The following is a 23,218-nucleotide window of genomic DNA, read 5'->3' on the forward strand; positions in this document are numbered from 1 at the left end:
GTGTAAGGACAACGTAGGTTCACATTTAATTGATCATATTTAGATACATTTCTCAGTCTTTAGCCGGTTATCTATTGCAAGAGAGAATCGGCAACTTTCTATAAGTGTTTGACAAATGAGGGAAAAGAATTGGTGAACCATTTACATTCAAGAAATCTTACAAAGAAACCGAAACTCCTAGAATCTCCCTTTATCATAACCTAAAACACTAAACTCTTGTTTGTTGATCTTTAATATTAGATTTGTTTACCCTTACTTTGCATTTGAAACGATTGGATAGTTATTTAGCTAATTCGCATTGAGACATTTCTAGTGCTTATTCCAGTCCCTGTGGATACGATAATCTTTTATATTACTTGCGACATTTCCGTACACTTGCGGAGCGTGACAAGTTTTTGGCGCCGTTGCCGGGGACTGCGCTATAACATTAGGAATTATCAATTGAGTTAAACTAAACATAACATTTATTTTCCTTTCATATTGCATAGTTGTAACTAATCATTAGATTTCTGTTTTTACTTTCTTGTATAACTTTTACTTCTTGTTAATTCTTTCTACAAATTCAATTCTGCATTTTTTATTCTTTTATTTTTCTTTTTATGTTGAATTGTCATTTGCCATCTTGTTCTTGTGTATGCGAAGATCTAACTTTGCAGGGGAATTCTTTCCTTTTGACCCTGAGATTGACAGAACTTTCCACAAAAGAAGAATTATGCAAAGGCAAATTGAAGAACAGGAACATTTGAACATGACGAATAGACCACTCAAGGATTATGCAGCACCTTATGCAAGAGGTTTTCGATCTAGTATTTCAAGACCTTCAGTGGAAGCTAATAACTTTGAAATCAAACCCGCAATTATATCTATGGTGCAGCAGAACCAATTTGGTGGAGGACCTCATGAAGACCCCAATCAACACTTAGAGGTCTTTTATGAAATATGTGGTACCATGAAAATGAATGGAGTTCCTTCAGACGCAGTTAGATTATTATTATTTGGGTTTTCTTTAAGAGATAGGGCAAAGCAATGGCTAAATTCTTTAGCCCCTAATAGCATCACCACTTGGGAGCAGTGTGAGCAACAATTTCTTGATAAATTCTATCCACCAAGCAAAACAGCTCATATGAGGAATTTAATTGCAAGCTTCAAGCAGACTAACTCAGAATCTCTTTTTGAAGCATGGGATAGATATAATAGTATGCTCAGATAATGCCCACATCATGGGTTGGAAAGATGGTTAGTGTTGCACACTTTTTATAATGGTATCAACTATCATACCAAAGTGTCCCTTGATTCAGCTGCTGGAGGGGCACTTATGAACAAAAGTTTAGATGAAGCTGAAGAAATTATTGACAGTGTAGCACAAAATCATCATCAATGGGCAAATGAGAGAAGTGGTGGCTATTCTTCTGTAAACCCAACAATTAAAGCATCAGGGAAGTTTGATGTAGATGCAGTCACTCTTTTGTCTGCAAAATTGGACGCTCTTACAAAGAAATTTGAGAATATGGGGACTAGTGCTAATATGGTCAATGCTATTGGTACATCTTGTGAAGTTTGTGGGAGTTCAGAGCACTCAAATGACTCATGTCCATTGGGAGCTATCACTGCACAAATCAATCAACTGGAACAATGTGATGCAATCATGAGTTACAATCAAAGGCAGAACAACCCATACTCAAATACTTATAACCCTGGATGGAAGAGTCATCCCAATTTTTCTTACAGAAATAATCAAGATCAAGGACCATCTATGGGGGCAAGGCCAAATTTTCAAGCTGGGCAACAAAATTTTCAACATCCATCTTCTCAAGGCTTACCAAAGTCAAATATTGAAAAGATGCTTGAATAAATTATCTCAAGTCAGAATGAAATGAAGCAAGATTTAGCAAGGCTCATTCAGAGAATGGATAATTCTGAAAAGCATCAAAAGATCCAGGATAGTCAAATTGCCCAACTAGCTTCCTCATCATCCAGAGCACCAGGTCAACTTCCAAGAAAACCTGATGTGAATCCTATGGAGCATTGCAATAGAATTGAGCTTAGGAGCGGACGGACCTTAGGAGACCCCCAAGTGACTGCTCCAAAAGGGATACAAAAAGAAGAAGAGCTCTCTCCTCTTATACCAAATCAGATTCAAGCTAATAAGGAGAGTACCATTGAGGTTGAAGAGACTCTTCCACTGAACCATCAGAGCAAAGCTGTCCCTTTTCCTCAGAGACTTACAATGCTCAAGAAAGATGAAGAATTTGGCAAGTTTTTAGAAAAGGTTAAGGAAATTTGTGTAGAGGTACCTCTTATTGATGTTATTCTTCAAATGCCTAGATTTGCCAAATTCCTGAAGGATCTCATGTCAAACAAGAGAAGAAGAGGAGAGGTTGAGACCATCGCGCTTAGTGAGGAATGTAGCGCTATTTTTGAGAAGAACACTTCCCCAAAACTAAAGGACCCAGGGAGCTTTTATATTCCTTGCACCATAGGAAAAGAATTTTTTGAAAAAGCTTTTTGTGATTTGGGGGCAAGTGTTAGCCTCATTCCCTATTCAATTTGTAATAAATTAGGTCTCAAAAACATTAAACTTACTACTATGGCACTTCAACTTACCGATCATTCCTACAGGTACCCTTTGGGTATTATAGAAGATGTGCCAGTAAAGGTGGATGGGAATGTCATTCCCACAGATTTTGTCGTGTTGGACATGGAAGAGGACCCTAGGATTCCTATCATATTAGGAAGACCTTTCCTTGCTACAGCTGGAGCTATAATTGATGTCAAAAATCATAAGCTTTCTTTGGTAATTGGTAAGGAAAGGTTGGAATATGATTTGTCTAATATCTCTAACCATGTCTCGTCTCTTTTAAGTGCTTGTAGCAGGACAAGCATTTATAAACTTGAGGAATGGAATTTCCATCCTCATGGAAGGCCACCAAACGAAGGAGACAATGTGGTGGAAGATGTTGGGAGAAGATCTCCCAACAAAAATGAAAAGTATATCTGTCCTCCAAGGGCGAGGAAAAGAAGTGAATGATCAAGTTTGGTCGAGCTAAAGACCTTAAACAAGCGCTTCTTTGGAGGCAATCCAAGGGTTCTTTTAGTTAGTTTTGAGTTGTATTTTAATTTCTTTTGGTTTGATGCATTTTCAGGTTAGGGGCAAAACAGAGCCCGGCCGTGTGCTATACACGGCCGAGCGAAAGTTGCAGAGAAGGGAAGTGCTTGGGCCGTGTCATCCAGACACGGCCGTGTAGGATTTCCCGAGGAGAAAAGGGTCTAGGCCGTGTCTCAAACACGGCCGTGTAAAGAATCCAGTGAAGGAAGAGGGGGAGGCCGTGTTGATCTACGCGGCCTTGCGAGGAAACCAGTGAAGGAAGAGGGGGAGGCCGTGTAGATCTGCACGGCCCGTGTAGGGGAGCTATTAAAGTCTTCCTTGCACCTCACACGGCCAGATCTTGGCCGTGTCCTGCACACCCCCAACTCTCCAAAACATCTTTTTCTCTCCCAATCTCTTAAAAACTCCTCTCTAATCTCTCAAGATCTCTTAGATCCGGATTCTCCTCCTCACTTTTCATTCTCCTAACCTAAGATCTTTGCTCTTTGAAGTTTTGTTCTTTGTGTTTCATTCTTCCAACCCTAGATAATTCTTCCCCTATCTAAACTCATCAAGATGTCCAACATTTTGAAGAAACTTTGCAAAAGAGGTGGTGGATCCAGTGGGGACAAAGAGGAAGAGCCATCAAGGGACAAAGGAAAACAACCAGTGAAAGGAAAAGGCAAAAGGACTTCACGCAACGAAGGTAATGACAATGAATTCAATATTGTGTTTAGAAATGATGATCAAGTAACTAGATTTGCAATTCTTGTCAATAGAAAGATAGTGTGTACTAGATATATGGACCCAACTGTTCTTGATACGCTTAGAATTAGGGAAGATATAGATTTGATGATTGGGTTTTTGGATTGGAGTGATATTATGTACACACATTTGCCTACATATCCTCGTCTTGTTTTGGAATTTTTAAGTTCAGTGGATGTCCATTTTACTAATGAAGATGATTATTTTGGAAAAATCTCATTTAGACTAATGAATCAAGAATTTCTATGGACATTTAGTGACTTCAATTCTTGTTTTGGATTAACCACCGGTAGCCCTCGTAGGTTTGATCCAAGGTTTAATTGGAATCATTTTTGGAATGCAATAACCGGGTTAGATCAACCTTATGAGCCTTCAAGAGCTAAGGCCTCCAATATGCAAAACCCCATCTTTAGGTATCTACATAGAGTCATGAGTAAAACTATTTTTGGTAGGGGAGAGAGTGATGGGGTAGTTAAAAAGATAGAGCTTTATGCTTTATGGGCTATGCTTTATAAGGTTGAATTTGATTCTGGTTTTCATTTTGTTCAAACCCTATTAAGATCTACTAGGGCATCATTGGGATCAATTGTTTTTGGTGGTTTGATTACCCGAATAGCTTATAATTTAAATCTTGATGTTGATGGGTTGGAAATAATTCATGGTAATGACATGATTGACATTGATGCATGTCTTGCTATGAAAATAATCGTTCGGGATGAGAATGGTTTCGCGTTTCCTAGGAGGAGTGGTTCTCCTTTACCCCTTCCTTTTCCTGAACGAACTAATATTCGTAACACAGCTAATTGGGTAATTTCTGAGTTAGATTTTGAGGATAACCCTTCTATACCTGGAGACACTGAGCGACATCATGAGCCCTCGTCATTTGGACGCCCGCAGCCTTCTAGTTTTATGGAGCCGGCTAGGCATTCTTTTGCATATGGCACGGGATCGTCTAGGTTTGATTTTTCAGATTTTCGTACGTCTCTAGAATCACTTCATGAGAAGCAAGATGCCCAACAAAAAATGTTGGAGGGTCGCTTCTCTTTATCTGATGATCAGTTTAGGGAGGTACAAAATCATTTTCAGTTTACGAGGAATTTTCAAAGTCAAGTGGCTGAGTTTGTGCAGGATTATGATACTGATCAGGCTAGGATGAGAGATTTTATGCAGAGCATGACACTTACTAGCCAACAAGTAGATGCTTTATATGAGTATCATAGATCCTTGGGTGAGATTCCAGGTTTTCCTAGTTTTCCTATTGGCCAACCACGTCGTAGACCTCCTTTTCCTCGTCCACCTCCACCTCCTCCACCATATTGATTTCATCGGGACAATAAAAAGTTTAAGTCTGGGGGGGTGTCATGTACTGTTTAGTTTGGTTTTCAGTTTTTAGTTTTTGCTAGTTTTTCATGTTGGTTCTTATTTTCATTGCTTGTTGCTTTATTTTGCTTGTTTTTGAAATAATCATGGCAAAAAAAAAAATTTTTTTGAGAACATCAAATCTTCACTTATATGCTTTCTTGGATTTAAGTGAATTGTTAGCACGATTATTGTCTTGATTCATGATGTTCGAATGATGCTAGTAGTAAACTTTGTGTAGTTCTTTTTTCTATCTTGGGAAGCATTAATAAGATAAGAATCTTATGGTGATGAGTTTTAGTTTTGGTTCAACCTTAAGGATTTTATCTTCACTACACTTGTGCTTGATGCTTGAATAGTTGATGTCATTGAAATAGTCATGATTCATCTTGTTTGCTTAGTACTTGGTTTCCATGGTGATTTCTCAACTTTCATTTTGGTTACTGGATGAGGCTCAAATCATTAAAGCTCATTTGGAAAAATCAAAATATCCCAACATGTGTGCTAAAAGTACATTTGTGAATAAGTTTTGCACAATGCAAACACTCATTAAAAAAAAAAAGGAGGGATATAAAAAACAGTTGTCATGAGTGGAATCTAGCAAGTCACCCCTTTGAGACCGAGTTAGGTTACTGGGGAAATGACTGCTTAGCTTCTCTTGAGATTGAGCACACCTTTGAGACCTTGGGTTAGTTGAGAAATATGAACCAAGTGAATGGTGAGTAAGTGCCTATCACTGGTTACTTGTCTTTCACTGGAAACATTAGGAATTCAAATTTGATGACGACTTGACTAGGACATGGATTGAAACTTGAAGGGTGTTGAGTTACTTTTACACTGTGCACAAGATTCTTATGCTTGAACCATACTTTACTTGTTTTCATGATCATGCTTGTTAATGAAACTTTTTGATAGAATTAGGAAAGTGCACTAGGTTTTATGAATGTGTTGTAGGACATATGAATTTAGATTGCAGTATTGAGGACAAGCAAAGGTTTAAGTCTGGGGGTGTGATGTGCGTAGATTATATACTCTTTTATGCATGTTTTTACGCACATTTACATACTTTGAGCATGCTTGATCTATGCATTTTTATACTTCCAGCTTTCCTTTTAGCATATTTACTCTTTTGGTTCGGAGATCTGCTTTTTGTGCATTTTCTGTACACAGGAGTCGAAATTGGTGAAGATTATGCGTCCTCGGGCAAGCTTGGAAGTAATTGAAGGGAGAGAGCATCAGGCCGTGTACCACACATGGCCGTGTAGTCTTAACAGGAAGGGAAGAGGACATGGCCGTGTGAATCTCACACGATCGTGTCTTGATTAGAAGAAATCAGAGCAGATGCCTTACATGGCCATGTGGATCTACAAGGCCGTGTGAGGTTTCCAGAGGTCAAGCAGGTGGTGGCCGTGTGCATTACACGGCCGTGTGAAGTTTCCAGAGACCAAGCAGATGGTGGTCGTGTGCACCACACGGCCGTGTAGCATTCCAGAGAGCAGAAGGGTCTTGGCCGTGTGAACCACACGGCTGTGCAGCTTTGGCAGAGAAGGAACTGGACATGGCCGTGTGAATCTCACACGGCCGTGTCGTGGGGCCGTGTGGCGCCCGATTTCCTCCTCTATTTAAACCTTCCTTCATGATTGGGAGGATTTCTGGGCGATTCTAAGGGAGTTCTTGACGATTTCGACTCGGGAGCGAGGATTGGATCCGAAGACGAGGCTTTCTTCATAGATAAGTTTTCTCTTTCCCCCTCTTCTTGGTTTCTTAGATTGGGGATTTAAGAAATGCTTGTAATCTTTATTTCTTCGGGTTTTCTTCCTCGATTCATGGAGTAGATCTTGTATTCTAGGATTAAGGGAGTATTTGTATGATGGATTGATGTAATTTCTCATGGATTTGCCATTTTCTTGTTTCAATGACATTGTCTTGCTTGTATCAATTAGATCTTGAATGATTAATGGTGATTTGTGCTTAATTCTCATTCTTGATTGATTGTTTGGATTTCTTGTGGACTTTGTAGAGATAAACTCTCACTCGATCATCCGAGGGATCCACGTGACAGGTGCAAGCCCGTGTAAGGACGTTTGAGAGATAATCTTGAAGAGGAAATAGGAATATTCAAGAGAGTAGGATGGATTTTGTGATTAGTTTCTTGTATCTTGATAGATTAATAAGTTGTGGGCTTCTATGTTGATATCCGAGGAAGGCATAGTGATAGGTGCGCTTCTGTGTAAGGACAACGTAGGTTCACATCTAATTGATCATATTTAGATACATTTCTCAGTCCTTAGCCGGTTATCTATTGCAAGAGAGAACTGGCAACTTTCTACAAGTGTTTGACAAATGAGGGAAAAGAATTGGTGAACCATTTACATTCAAGAAATCTTACAAAGAAACCGAAACTCCTAGAATCTCCCTTTATCATAACCCAAAACACTAAACTCTTGTTTGTTTATCTTTAATATTAAATTTGTTTACCCTTACTTTGCATTTGAAACGATTGGATAGTTGTTTAGCTAATTCGTATTGAGACATTTCTAGTGCTTATTCCAGTCCCTGTGGATACGATAATCTTTTATATTACTTGCGACATTTCCGTACACTTGCGGAGCGTGACAGGCTATTAGTATGACTACTAGTCCTTAGACCTGAAGTCACCATGGTTCCCTACATAAGGAGTTATGTACTTTGGTTTCGTCAAACGTCACCCGTAACTGGGTGAACTATAAAGGCGATTACTGGGTATATAACAAATTATATAGAGGGATGTGAGTGATGTAGATGGGATCTATCCCTCCTATATGACGGGAGAGACATCGATATTCTTGATAGAGTGAGACCACGAAGTGCATGGCCATGCCCAAACGAGTCAATATAGGATATTGAGCTCATTTGATTTAGTGAGTCTACTTGAAGTTCAAGATTTAGATTAATTAGAGGATGGCACGGTCTATGTCTCACATTGATCAATCTAGATGTCTAGGATAGAAGGACACTTGTCATATATTGTGAGAAGTCACAATTAGTAGTCACAAGGTGATGTTGGATCTCAACATTTCTTGTAACTTGGGTAGTAATGATGTATTGCTAGATGCCGCTCATTGCTTATGTTTCTAAAGGAGTTTAGAAACATTGCCAATGTTACAAGAACCTATTGGTTCACACACAAAGAATAAGTGGATGGAGATTGGGTTCATATGATGAACCAATTGGATTAGGTTCATATGATGCACCAAAGATTGGATTCAAATTAGACTTATTGAGTTAGACTCAATTAGATTCAATTGTTGAATGAGTCTAATTTAAATTTGATTTATTAAGTCAATTTATATTAATGAATTGAGATTCATTAAATTAAAATTGACTTGAATCAAAGGTTGGATTTAACTCAACAAGGAAGATAATTGGTCAATTTTGACTTGACTAAATGGAAGTTGAAACATCAAATTTGACTTGATGTATTGCCACATCATGAAGGTTGACTCATCCTACATGGCATGACTAACATTGCCACATCATCTCCACCTCTTGAGGTATGCCACCTAATGGAGGTTACACATCTCATGCCATTTAATGTGGCCGGCCACATTAATGAGGGAGGTTACATGGTGTGGCCGGCCACAATAATGTAGTGTGGATGTTTTTGTTTTTGTGTATTGATGTGTGCATTGATTCTATCATCTTCTTCCTTGGCCTTTCTTCCTCCTTGCTGTGGTTGCCGTGAGCTTTCATCAAAGGAGAAGGTGGTTGAGTGAGTCCAAAAGAATAAGGAAGGGTAAAGGTCACAAAGGAGGATACTACTTCTTGAGCGTATGAGATTTCTTTTGCATCATCTCTTTTTCTTCCTTTCAAATCCTACCCGAGAGCCCTAGAAAGTGCTAGCACACTTGGGGTGCTCTCTTCTCCATCCTTGAGTGTTAGAGAACACTTCTTGTTCGTGTGGATATCACTAGAGAGTTGTATACGTTGACAACTTCGAGATCCGGCGTACCGTTGGACGAGCGGGATTTGCAATGGCACGCTTCAAGGTATAACTCTTATCTACTGTAGATCTGGAGTGTGAAACTCGTATTCATAGTTTTAGAAATTTTTCTTTGCATGGATCCGTTGGCTTTGGGGCTTTCGGGGTTTCCGCGACGCGAAAACGCGGTTTTCGCGGCCCAAAAAACCCAACAGGTCCAGCTCCTTCCATCTTCTCTGCTCGGATTCAGGTGCTTTCCCATAGACGGTGCCAATTTGATCCTGTCCGAGCTGTGAGTTGATGAAAGCTGGGGGCGTGGCGCTCTCTGCTAGCTCCGCGTAGACGCCGAGATGAGGTGGACCTCCGGCGAACCAGCAACAAAGTCAGGCCAGGAAGGGGTTCCCGATGATGACCCTCCGACACTCAAATCAGGCGAGAAGAAAACTGAAGCAAAATAAGGAGAACTGTGGCTACAATATCGATGATTGTATACCTCCGTCGAAGTCTGGGGGTCCTTATATAGGCCCCCGGGGAGGCGCGTGCACGCTCATTGACGCGTGCGCACTTCCCCAAACATACCTCCAAATGGATGTGTCAGAAAAGTACGCCTGACACCATACCCCAACCGCCCGAGCATATCTCTAACATGACAGTGGAAACTTCCACCGTACGATTCTCTGTCTGATCCAGCCGCCGACCATGCTGTCTGTCGGTAGAACATATCTCGAGAAGGATATCTGTGGTCGTCGCCTTTGTACTCTTCCGCACCTTCTGTCTTTTATCGGGCCGAGCGGGAGAGACGCTCGGCCATACTGGTCGGGCCGAGCGGGACCACGCCTCGGCCATACTGGCCGTCCTCGGCCCAATCAGTTATCGTATGTGGATTCCTGAGCGTCGGAAACTCGACCCTTAGCCGAGTTATCTCCTTGCCGACCTAGCCTTCTTCCGCGGATGATTGGCAAGGTGGCCTCCCGCTCGGCTCACCTTTTACATTGATCGTCTCGACCTTGACCTCTACGTTTCATTAACCTTTGTTCGTATGAGACCCCTCCTTTGCTACCGGATCAATCAATATTAAAATTCTTCCAGCAAACATTTATATAATCAATATTAACAACCAAGAAATAAAATCTCAAACATCAAAAAGAACAATCTCATAAAATTAGACATATATTTATACTCACTAAACTGTAGTATCCTCACTCTTCCAGCTACATAAGGCCTATTTTCGGCATAGCCACTGACCACTTGCTGGCAGCCAACATAGCCATCGGTCGGTACAATCACGCGGTCGCTTGTTAGCTGCTGGCACAGCCGCCGGCCACTTGCAAGCGCTCAACACAGCAGTCATTCGCTTGCAAGCGCTCGGCACAACCATCGGCCGCTTTCAAGCACTCGACACAGATGTCGTTCGCTTGCAAGCCCTCGGCACAGCTGCTGGCCGCTTGCTAGCAGCTAGCCGGCAAAGCCGCCAGCCGTGTGCTAGCGACTGGCGGAGAGGAGAAAAATGGAGAGGAGAGGAGAGAACTTACCCGAAGATCATCGGAGAGGAGAGGAGAGAACTTACCCGAAGATCATCGGAGAGGAGAGAACTTACCTGAAGATCATCGGAGAGGAGAGATCGCGCCGGAATCATCGAAGAGGAGAGATCGCCCCGGAATTGCCGAAGATGAGAGATTGCACCTGAATTGTCGAAGAGGAGAGATCGCACCGAAATCGCCGGAGTGGAGAAAACCGAGTGCACGATAGGAGAAGGGTCGATGCCCTGATTTTATTTTCGCGATTACCGACGGAATATAATTTCCGTCGGAGATTACCGACGGAAATTAGATTCCGTCGGTAATCCTGATATTTTTGTAGTGTAATTTTATTTCAGGATTACCGATGGAATATAATTTCCGTCGGTAATCTCTAATGGAAATTATATTCCGTCGATAATCCTATTTTTTCCCCTAATAATAAATAGTTTCCATCATTTTACCGATGGAAATTTAATTCCGTCGAAAAATAATACCAACGGAAATTTATTTCCGTCGGTAATATTTTTTGATGGAATTAAATTTCCATCGGTAACTTGATGGAAACTATTAAGATAATAGGATTGCCGACAGAATCTAATTTTCGTCGGCAATTACCGATGGAAATTAGATTCTGCCAGAGATTACTGACGGATATTAGATTCCATCGGAGATTACCGATGGAATAATATTCCGTCGGTAAACCTGATTATTTTTGTAGTGCTTGTTATTAGTTTGGATTATTACTAAGTGAAATCATATTATTTTTGTGTGGTATTTATATGTGGTATTATAATTATGCATGATATCTATGTATGGTATTATAATTATATAGTATTGAAATTGTCAGAGTTATTTATATTTGTGTGATGTTGATAATTATATGTTGTCAACATCACATCCTAACTATAATGCGTAGTTTGTATTGTAAATACTCTTAATAGCAGTGCACACCGGTGCTACAAATTCTCTTAACTACAGTTTGCACGCGTACTTCGAATGCTCCTAACCGCGGTGCAGTGCGTGCTATGAATGCTTTTAAATGTAGCGCACAGTGTGCATGCCCTATCAATATATTATGACTTTTAACAACTTGTAATTATGCAACGTCCGATGTACACTGCTAATAAAATAATTGTATGCAGTAGAAAATTAAATTTGTTGTAATGCCTGATCGACTCAGAAAGCTTATGTTCGTGAGTTCATCCACTCCAATCGATCGATCCAATTGATTGGTTAACACCAATCAATCCACCAATCTATTTGGAGACCTTTTATGGGCAACCTAATGAACAACAATCAATTAGTGAAGATACATTGAACTGCCCAATCGATTTCATGACCTTCTGTGTCTGATCCTAGATTCAACAATTGATTGATCCTTTATGACAATCGATTGGCGAACACTAATCAATTTTCCGAATCAATTTCAAACCATTCTACACACAACCAAGGTGCATCTATCAATTGATTTTCATGACAATCGATTCTATCCCTTTCTATGTGCGATTCTAGACATCCCAATCAATTGAACCTTATGGCAATTGATTGGTAAATACCAATCGATCAACCCAATCGATCTGGGAGCATTATGTGCCAAAATTTCCACTTATCAATCGATTGGTGATTCTCACCAATTGATTGGTAACTGAAAACTTGATTTTCTGAATGCGATTTTTTAGCTAAAAATCCTAAAATTGTATCATCAATCACGTTCTTCATGGATAAAGCAAAACACTCAATTACTAAGTTAAATCCTAACCTATCCATGCTATCTTCGACGGATATGCATCAAGTTTGCTTATCCATATGGAATCTAATGCAAAATCGATGTATATTTCAAGAAAGGAATGTAAAATCCATATGCAAAATTGACGGAATGCAAAATCGATGATAAGCTAATCCTAAGCTCTAATACCAATTGATAGGATTGCGATACATTGAAAACAATCTATCTAATGCATCAATTACAAGATCTAACTATATATCATCAATCTTTCAGGCTAAAATCAAAATCGATACAATGACTATCGATGGGCTAACTTGAATCCATCGCTAATGTCATCGTATCGCTTACTTATTATCGGAAATCTTAGAAGTACAATGGAAGTCTTGCACAGGATTGAGCTAGCAATCCAAGATTCTTCTTAATGGGGGAGAAGAATGAAGGAGAGGAGAAGTCAATTTACCATGCCCTAATTGAATTAATTCTCTTCTTTTATATATCTAGCATAAAACTTATCTTATTAACCGTCTATCAATATTGATGAATAGGATTATTAGATTTACATATTAAATTAACATCCAATATATTAAACCCCCTTCCTATATAAAATATTACATCACTTAATTAGGATTTATTTTCTTAATAACAATCAATCGTATGTGCACTAACCAATTGTAAGCCCACGATTTAAGCCCACTAACTTGGACTTAGTCTTTATTGCAACTATAAAAATAATTTAATTATGTATTTTTTACTGTTCATCCAGAGGATAGGATGTTCTTTTGAAATTATGTGATCGAATCTTTCAAGAAAAATAAATATTTTTAAAAAATTATAGTATTTTGTAATATGTCTTCTCAGTATAATTTTTCTTTATATATATTGCAGTATAACTTATTTTCGACTGCTACCACTGATCAGCAAGAAGGAATAGTGACAACTTGAACACGTCGCCAGATCTTTTGGTCTATAAGAAAATGAATTAGGGCATGGACCACTTCTAATTGTAATTGGATTATGATCATAATCTGATCATAATTAGTTACGATCCTTTCTTAAGTTCATCATCCTAAACAGATTATACTTTGAGTCAGAGCTGGGGGCCTTCGATCGGCCGAAGGCCGTCGGAAGTGAGCAAATGTCTAGATTGTCAGGAGCTGAATAGGGGCAACTTCCGGTCACCCATTCTGATCCAAACTGTTATCTGATGGGACAATGAATTTAATAAAAAATCACAACCAATTACGACTAGATCACAACTATGATCCGACTATAATTAGAAATGATTTATCCCCTGCTCTACTTCTTTATGATCCATCCGATCAAGAGATCTGCTCCCCTTAAAACACTTATATTTAAGACTAAAGGGAGGTACCACAAGTAATAATCTCGAAATACAAATCTCTTATGTTTTCCATGAAGTTTGATTTTCTATAAATATCACCAAAATCTTTTCCAAATCAAGACCAGTCTAATTTATGAGTAGAACGTGTAATTCTTCGCAGTAACGATGATCTCTCGCAATCCACCAATTGGAGCCATGATCATCAACAGGACTCCAAGAACTATGCAGATCTGAGAAAAGCCAAAACAAATTAATATTTCAACTTCATTCTCATAGCGACTGATGTGCAATTAGATGCCCTTGACTTGCTTACCCAATTAGTGATCCAAGATAAGCTAAACCTTCTTGGTTTATAAATAGCAAGCCACATGATGCAAGGAAGCTGGAATCATTAATCAATCAAAAAAATATAGGAAAAATTGCAATATCAGATGGTTTGTTGCAATTGCTTTGGTAAGTAGTGGGCACTCACGAAGTATGTGGTCGGGGCAAATGCGAGGCCACCAAAGAAAGAAAGTAGTCCTCCGAAGAAGGGGAAGGTCATGCCAAAAAACATGGTAAATGCTGCAGTAGTCGACAACCCAAGAAATCAGTCTGCTAAACGAATTTATGAATGAGAAATTAATGGAGGCTTACCAACATAAGCACTTCGTACGATTAGGCGAAGAGTTAGACCAGGAGGAAAGCGAAATCTTTTAACCAGTACCGTTTCCATCATGTCGAACACAGGCATCGCATAAATCTGCAGAATCGAGGATAATTAATTTGGAATGATGATCGATTATATATATATATGTGGATCGGATCACCTGGTAGCTTCCGATCACGTGAACGACGACCATCATGTTGGCCATGGCAATTAGCCAGTGCGGTCTGCTTAGAGAGACCAGGATGTTGTCCTCGACTCCGTTGCCGAAGGCCCAGTAGCCGACGAAAGCCACAGGGAAGTAGCAGAGGGCGACGACGATGTAGGCGACGATCACGCCCTTCCACATCGGCTTCTTGGAAGGCTTCTCGGGAGTGGAAGGAATGGTGGCTTGGATTTCCAGCACCACGTTGTGGCCGGCGTACGCGAAGGCCACATCTCCCAGCGCCGCCAGGAACCTCATCACAGTCCTTTCTTGTGTATCAGATTTGTAACCGTATTCCACATGCTCCTGCTTCCCCTTGTCCACCGAAGCCACCCATGCAATGGTAGAATAACTAGAATGGATCGAGCAAGGAATTAGTAGTCAGTCCTTTTGTTTTTTGATCGATCAAGATCGTGAAGTAATTTTATCGAGTACGTACCTGAAAGACATAACAGCGGCGGCCAGAGATATCCCAGAAATAGAGTTGAAGTTGGGAAGCTGCGAGAGGACAAAGTGCACAGAGGCGAAGATCATGATGAAAAAGGTGAGCTTGATCTGCTTGCAGTCAGAGCAGACGACGTCGTGGAACTTCTTGAGGGATCTGCCGCCGGTGACCATGTAGACGATGCAGACGCCGACTTCCACAATCAGCTGCTGGGGAACGACGATGTAAAGGCCTAGCTTCTCGCCGAAAGCATATTGTCCCAACTCGTGGTACCGATCGAATCGCTTCCCGGGAACCATCTCGTGCATCTCTACCATTTGCCACAGAGTGTACAAGGTCACAACCCATGATATGACTAGGACACCAATACCAGGACCCCTGCGATCCTCAATTCGAAAATCTCCAACTGAATTTGAGAAGAAGCTCTCTGTTTTGTTCTTAATTAATTGATCTTAATGAAAATAAAATAAAATTATCAACTGCGTTTGTGCACTCTATGTATGTACCATCCAAGTTCTGACATGGCATATGGCAAACTGAGGACGCCAGCTCCCACCATGGCGGTGACATTGTGGATGGCAGAGTACCACCATTTGGCGTTGCGTGAAGAGGTGATGGGAAGCCAGTCATCGATCGTCCGCTCCTTCTCGCTCTGCAAATGAGGAGAAACCATATGATTTAATTAGTGGGCCCAATTAATTATATTTATTTTCTCTAACCTCTGTCAACTTTTATGGATACAATGTCACATCGCAGGCTTGTTCAACTAAAATATATTAATTATAATTTTTTTATTATTTAAAAGTTATTATTATTGATCAAATAATATAATATATCTAGAAAAATGATAGCCTTTTAACAAATTAGGTTAGACCAGAATTTATCTCTTTATATCTTTCAACTATATAAGCTATTGCTTATAAATACTACATCTTCTTGCAAATATATAACTAACATACTGAAGCTGATTTTGTATATGAGCATAATGCTCAATGGGTGATCGACCTTGGTTCCCCATGTCAACTTTTTTTGGGAACAAAGGATCTCCTAAAGGAAAAGCATATATCCAAAGTAAATGATCTTGGACATACCAAGACTTTGGCTATACTTGCACTCCAGCTAAATTTCAATATGGAAAAAATGAAGGGAGAAGGAATATGCACCAAAGGAAGAGGATGAGATGGACTTATTTGCCAGTTTGCTCAAAGAAATTCCAAAGAAATTGCTCAACTTGTCATTATTTTATGAAAATTAATAGATTTGACTTAATCAACTCTACAAGATATTATATTGAAAGACCTTTTTTTTGGCCCAATTTTTGTGTACTTAAATGTAAGAACCACAAAAAAGGACATGAATTAATTAATGTACACACTTAGGTTTAGAAAAGTCAAATTGACCTGGATTGGAAATGGAAGTATCTTAAAGTAATTTGTAATTGTATAATATAACTATACAGTTTATAAATAAAATTCTATAGTTCGATTTATGATTTTATTAAATTTGGGTAAGTTTATAGATGATATAAGATTCTAGTAACATTACTTCATTAATGATACAATATTGAGATAGATATTAGATTTTCCAAATATAGATATATAGCAATATTATTAAAAAGTGTTAGATAATCTTAAAACATGATATATATTACATGGTAATAATAGATTATCTCACACCTAAAAACTAGATTGGATTCTCTTTTCTCAAAATCTCTTATCCTCGTGTCTCACTCATTGTCTTAGCTCATCGTCGACGGCCTTCAGACATCGACCTTATCAAAACTATACCCTAGGAGGAAGGTTAATCTAGAGGGATCGTCATCAAATCAGTGCCAGAATTCGACAGGATCTAAGTAGGTTTTCCTCTAACGTCAATCTGAGCTCCTACTCAGATCCGACCTAATTTCGACGTCGATCGTACTAACGGTAATTCCCCTCGGTTCACCTTCTCCTCAAGATATAGTTTTGCTCGGTCAGACTGTCGAACACCGCTGACGATAGATTGGAGGTGATGAGTGGAATATGAGGACAGAAAAAAATGAGACAGAGGATCCGATTTTCTTAAAAATATATTGATATTAGAAAAACACATGAGTAATGAGATTGTTAAAAAATGATTCAATGAATATGAGTTATTATGTAAATTTATCTGTATGTATGAGGGGAAACCATTTAATTTTTTAGCTCAATCTCAGTTCCCAAGAACCATTTAATTCCCAACATCTTGAAGCTATATATTTTCTTCTTTGTGTCACATCACACGCTTGTTTAATTTCATAGATCACCGGAACCTTTAGAAACTTTAGAATGAGAAAGCATTATCATGTAAAAAATTTAAACTTTTTCATATACCTATTTGGCTTGTGGGCATCATAATAAAAATTTATTATTTAGAATTTATGATTATTGACCAAATAATATAGTATGCATGCCTAAGAAATACTATAACCTTGTTAGACAAGAATTTATCTCTTTACATCTTTCACTAAATTCTACTGTTGCCTATAAATATTCCAACATCCTCTTCTTGAATAACCAACATATAGAAACAAGATAATTACCTGATTTTGTAGGAAGGCATCGATCTCAAGGGGTGATCGAGCTTGGGTCCACATGTCAACTTTCTCAGAATGAAGAAGGATATCAGATATCCTTCTTGTGCTCCAACAAGAAGGATATCAGCATCCAACGAACTTGGATATACCCAAAACTTGGGCTACTTGAAGTCCAGCGGAATAGCAATATGAAAGGAATGCAGAGCAGAGGGATATGCACCATTCACCAGAGGAAGATGATGGGATGCATTAAATAGACTTCTTTGAAATTGATAGAGTTGACTTGGACTAGTCTACAAGGTTATAAAGAAATAATATTTTTTAAATAGATCTTCTTTGAAAATTGATAAAGTTGACTTACACGAGTCTACAAGGTTATAAAGAAATAATATTTTTAATGCCCAACTTCTATGTAATTAATGTCAAGAACAATATATATTTTTCATATGTCACCTTAAGAATATAATATTGTCATCTTCTTCTGCCGAAGGATTATGCTAGATGGCATTTTAGATTTAGGAGCACTTTCTCAAGTATTGAAAATCATCTATAAGAACAAATTTTAGTTCAATCAATCAAACAATACACCAAGTTTTGATTTGATTGTTATTTTATGGATGTTTATTTGGTTCTTTAGTTGTTGTCTAATGCCTAGGGAAATTGTAAACAAAAATAAGTTATCCATAAAGCTTAGTCTACAGAAAGTTTCTACATACTTGGACTACAAGCTTAAAGTACGTACACATCTATAACTACCTCAACAAATTTAACTTTTTTGCAATACATAATTATTCTATCCTTAGCGCACATCACACGTTACATAACTGTAAACTATTAAAAGTCATAAGACATTGGCAGCGTGCACAACATGTTGTGATTAAGAGCATTCGTAGAATGTAGTGTGTGCTACCATTAAAAGCATTCACAGCTGATAGTGAATAATGGTAGAGTCCGGTCGTCAAAAGTCAAGGGGACGTATGTAAAATACGGTAACAAAATAGTAATTAAATAATAAGGTTATTTGAGAAAAAATTTTATTGGAATTTTTAGGAATTTTTAGAAATTTTTTAGAAATTTTTCGGAGCCCATATGGCGTATTTTGAGAGGATGAAATTATAGACTCGGGAAAAACCTGTTTGGAATACCCAAAGACGGGAGTTGATTGAGGAATTTAACCTTAAGTTTACTTAGTTAACCTATGTTTAATTCTTTTTATTTTCTCTTCCTCCACGCCGGACTCCTCCTCTTCCCCTCTTTCTCTTCGACGAGCTCGATCGCGCCGCCGCCACCACTTCTCCCAACACCACTTCCTCTTCTCTCTTGTTTCTTCTCTTCACCTCTCACCGCCCCTTCAATGACATCCCGTGCCCTAGCCATCTCCTCCACTGCCGCTCTCCCTCTCGCCACTGCCCAATGCCGTCGCTGCCACCCGAGGCCGCACCACCCTTCGTCGATTGCCGGGCATCACCGCCGACCCTCTCCTCCTTACATGATCGGTCGAGCGAGGGGAGACCCGAACCCTAGTCGCCGATTCACCGTCGTCCTCTACGTGACGTGTCTCCGACCAACGGATCTCTTCCTCCCTAGTTGATCATGGTTAGAGACCAGACCTTCTCCTTCGATGGGCACTCGGTTCCGATTCTTGGTTGCCGGTGGTTAGTTGCAGCCATCGGATATCTCTACTCCAGCTAATCCTCTATCTCTGGTTAGTGTCGAATCTTCCATTATGATATGAAGAGAAGATCAATGGATAAGTGGTTAGTCCGAGGTATGTGGATTTTGAATTTGGTCTTGTGCTTAGTCAAGACTCAAGAGTGGGTTGATTGTGTTGTAGGATGATGGAAGAGGGAGATCAACAACCTCACCTTGCATTGGCTACCAATTCTTGGTAGCCAACATCACCGGCTTTGGTTCATCAGTGGTGCATCCAGATATGGGGTGAGTTTTTGAGGTAATTTCATTTCTACGTTGGTTTGGAAAGATTGAAGGATTTATAAGGAGATTTGGTTAGCAATTCATCATGATATAAATGAGTAATTAGTTATCTTGGGTTGGATTTTCAGATGTGATTAAGGTTGATAAATTATGCATGTTTGATTCATGATGCTTAGTAATTGATGAAATTAAATTAGATTGGTTATTTGATTACGGTTTTGGTTAGGATGTGCATAATATCTAATTAAGGGAGATATGATCTCTTGATTGTAATGAAGGGATGAATTGGAATTAAGGTCCTGTTTCGATTATCATTTATCTAAATTGAAGTTTGTGATAATGCATGAAGTAATTGATAAATCTGTAAATTAATGGAGGTTGTATCTGGAGATTAACATGATTAATCTGATATCCATGCATGTTGGATAGTTCTATTACATGATTAATTGTGAGTGATTGATTTTGATTGGTATCAAATTTGGAATTGATTAATTAGTTCTTACGGGATGAGATTTGATTTTATTTCCGATTGAGGTTTGGTTGATTAGTGGTTGATTTGTTGTAGATGATTACATGATTGTTATTCAAGTTCATTAGATTGATATTGTGATGTGTTGGGATGAATTTGGATTCATGATGGGTAACCTTGGTGGTAATGGATTGTTACATGTATCCATTAAGGAGTTAGTAATAATGAGTTAAATCTAATTTAACTAAAGGAACTGGGTGAATCGAGGTTGATCGTTCGATTAGGGTTTTCCTATGAGTCTTTGGGTTTAGTTAGTTATTGTTTAAATGATTAGCTAAACTGTACATTATATCATTTGCAAGACGATGATTCAAGATGAGCATCTCGACGTGGAATCTATCTGATACGATCTTCGTTTTGAGGCGGGTACTTCTGACTTATCTCTTTGATATAGTCATTTTAGATATGTATAATAGTTTATAGTTGGTAGTAATTTTTATGTTTGCATTTGCTTTGGTATGTCACTATTTGTGTTCTTGTAGTATGCCTATATCTTTATCTGTTATACATTCATGCTTATACCATCTTGATTGTTGCCATATGTACTCTTGTTCTTAGAAATAGTGATATACATTGACCTACTGTGTAGTAGACTCGTTATTTGTCATATCTGATTTGTGTACTTAGATTTATGATTCCTAGATCATTTTATGATCTATTTCCTTTTTGGTGCATTTTATATGGAGGTATACACTGTCAGTATCTACATGATTAGTGATATGCACCATCTTGCATGATTGCATGCTGAGCGATTATCGGCTCCATTATTGTTAAGCACATCGCCAGTTACATGATCTACACACACAACCACTCGTGGGTTAGTGGTATATCAGGTAGGGTGTTTGCAGTTTGCTCTGCCAGTGCTCTGCTGGTCCACTCATGAGTAGCGTGACACAGCGTGGTAGCACGATAGGGATACCTCCTCTAGACTGTCTTAGGGAGATGAGAGCATTGCTCTCCCCCACTCTGTTTGGGGTAGGAGGATAGGTGTACTCTGACAGCATCCTATCCACTAGATCACACAGGAGCAGTGATGGCAGAGTGCACAGTTGTCATAGTAGCCCTACCCACTCGGTCTCACCATCGCGTGTGAGATGGCTAACTGACGTCAGAGGTGACACATATCATTTTACACCATTTTGCATGATTGCATTTATTGTTTGTGATTGCTGAATATTGGTTGCTGCATTTTGGCGGTTGCATATGTTTGACATGCATACAGGTGACATTTTGTATCTAGTTTGACGATCCTTATGTTCCAGATAGGAGGTCCTGGTGAATACAGTTTTCTTCAGCCATTTCCAGTCTGCATTTCCTACTTTTGTTTAGGAAACTGTACCGCATGATTATTACTGTTAGTTATAACTTATTATGCCTATCTATCTGGTATCCACTGAGTTGTTGAACTCACACCATTGATATATTGTTATTTCAGGCTTCAGGTAGATATTTGTGGAGTCGCTTGGAGTATCCTGTCTGCCGGTCCTACGTCACATCCGAAGACCTATTTTCTGGTTTCTTTAGTACTTTATTTGGTTTATGTATTCGGTGTACTTAGCTTTGTATATTCTGAATTTGTTTCTGGATTGTTGTGATATGGTGTCTTATATTATTTTTGAAGGCGTTAGAATTCCATTTTGTTTAAATTTCTCTGTACAAAAATTGTACAAGTATAGAACTTTTCCTAGCAACCCGCATGTTCGATCAGACATGTGTTTGATCAATCAAGCAAGTTCTTAACGGATCAAAGCACACCTTGATCAAAGTACAAGATCGCTGGCCTCTTGTGTTGGTATTCAAAATTGATACAAAGAAAACTAAACTAATTACGTAGAGAAATTAAAGAACTAGTTGTACATTTCCTTTGTAGCTAAAGACCTCTTTATCTTCTGCTGTATTCCTCTCCTCTTCTTGAACGTCGTGTGGACGACGATCTACCAAGACAAAAACCACCCTTCTTCTCTTCTTTGTTTCCAAACTGCCAGCCACAAAAGAAGGCTCTAGAATGGGCGCCTTCTCCTCTTCCTCCTCTCCTCAAAGCCACCGGCCACAAGCAATAGATGGGAGAATACCGCCGGCCCTAGCTTGATTTGGAAGATTTGCCACCGGCCCTAGGCAAGGTGAGGAAGAGCTTGTCGCCGACCCTAGCAATGGGTGAAGATGGCGCTGACCCTAAGCAAGGGAAGAGGACCGCCGACCCTTAGCAAGGGAAGAAGACTGCTAACCGTAGGAAAGCAAAGAAGTGTTGTTGGCCCTAAGAAAGCAAAGAGGAGGAGGTGGCATCGAAAAACCAAAACCAACAACTCCTTGGATGGGTGGATGCGAGGCTTTATATAGAGGCTACAACAGGGACCTAGAGGAGGAATTGGTTTAGGCCTCCTGATGGGCTTGGGCTTCCTGTGTTCGATCCGAACACCCAACTCAAGTCTATCAATAATAACCGATACCACTAAAGGGTTATTATTGAACTACCGCACAAATCCCATATTACAATATAGGCTCTTTCTTATCATGAGTGTATTAATCTCTGTGTGTTTAAGATATCGTATGTCCGTCAATTAATTGAGTTACTGACAATTCAAATAATTAACATCTGATTCCAAGAGTAGTACCACTCAACTTTATTATCATCCCGGACTAAGTCCACCTGCAGGGTTTACATGATAATCCTTATGAGCTCCTCAAGGGGACATCATCAGCCTAAATAATTAGGACACAGATTCCTTCTATAATCAACAACACATCATATAAATAATACTATCTCCAAACTCATCGAGCCTATTGATTTAACGAATAAATCTCACCCATTGATAAGTTAAAGAAATAAATACTAAGTATACATGCTTGTTATTATATAGGGATTAAGAGGACACACATCCATAATAACAGAGGTTCTGTTCTTTTATGTAGCAAGTACAAATCAAACAACCTCAGATGGTCCTACTCAATACACACATAGTGTACTAGTGTAATTTTATAGTCAAGACAGACTAATACCAAATTACACTACAACCGTTCCAATGGTTTATCCCAATTCATTTTGGTTGTGAGCTACTATTTATAATTTATAAGAGACCGATAACATGATCTTCTGTGTGGCACCATACACCATGTTATCTACAATATAAATTAAATGGACAACTGCA

At 39.1% G+C, this 23,218-nt stretch overlaps 1 protein-coding gene and 1 non-coding gene across 2 annotated transcripts; both read right to left on the reverse strand.

The window, feature by feature from the left end:
- Positions 1-1,121: 1,121 nt before the first annotated feature.
- Positions 1,122-1,227, reverse strand: LOC122030679. The gene has a single exon (XR_006125542.1). It is a non-coding gene; the product is annotated as a small nucleolar RNA R71 (small nucleolar RNA).
- A 12,558-nt stretch (positions 1,228-13,785) lies between these two features.
- Positions 13,786-17,818, reverse strand: LOC122030604 (lysine histidine transporter 1-like). Its single transcript, XM_042589812.1, has 8 exons — positions 17,615-17,818; positions 15,561-15,706; positions 15,049-15,432; positions 14,568-14,961; positions 14,395-14,500; positions 14,231-14,322; positions 14,072-14,140; positions 13,786-13,988 (listed from the first exon to the last, which is right to left on the reverse strand). Exons 1-8 carry the CDS (start codon positions 17,666-17,668, stop codon positions 13,890-13,892), a joined length of 1,344 nt encoding a protein of 447 aa, XP_042445746.1. The 5' UTR covers positions 17,669-17,818; the 3' UTR covers positions 13,786-13,889.
- Positions 17,819-23,218: the final 5,400 nt, after the last annotated feature.

Source organism: Zingiber officinale, chromosome 10B, assembly GCF_018446385.1.
Source record: "Zingiber officinale cultivar Zhangliang chromosome 10B, Zo_v1.1, whole genome shotgun sequence".
Taxonomy (NCBI): domain Eukaryota; kingdom Viridiplantae; phylum Streptophyta; class Magnoliopsida; order Zingiberales; family Zingiberaceae; genus Zingiber; species Zingiber officinale.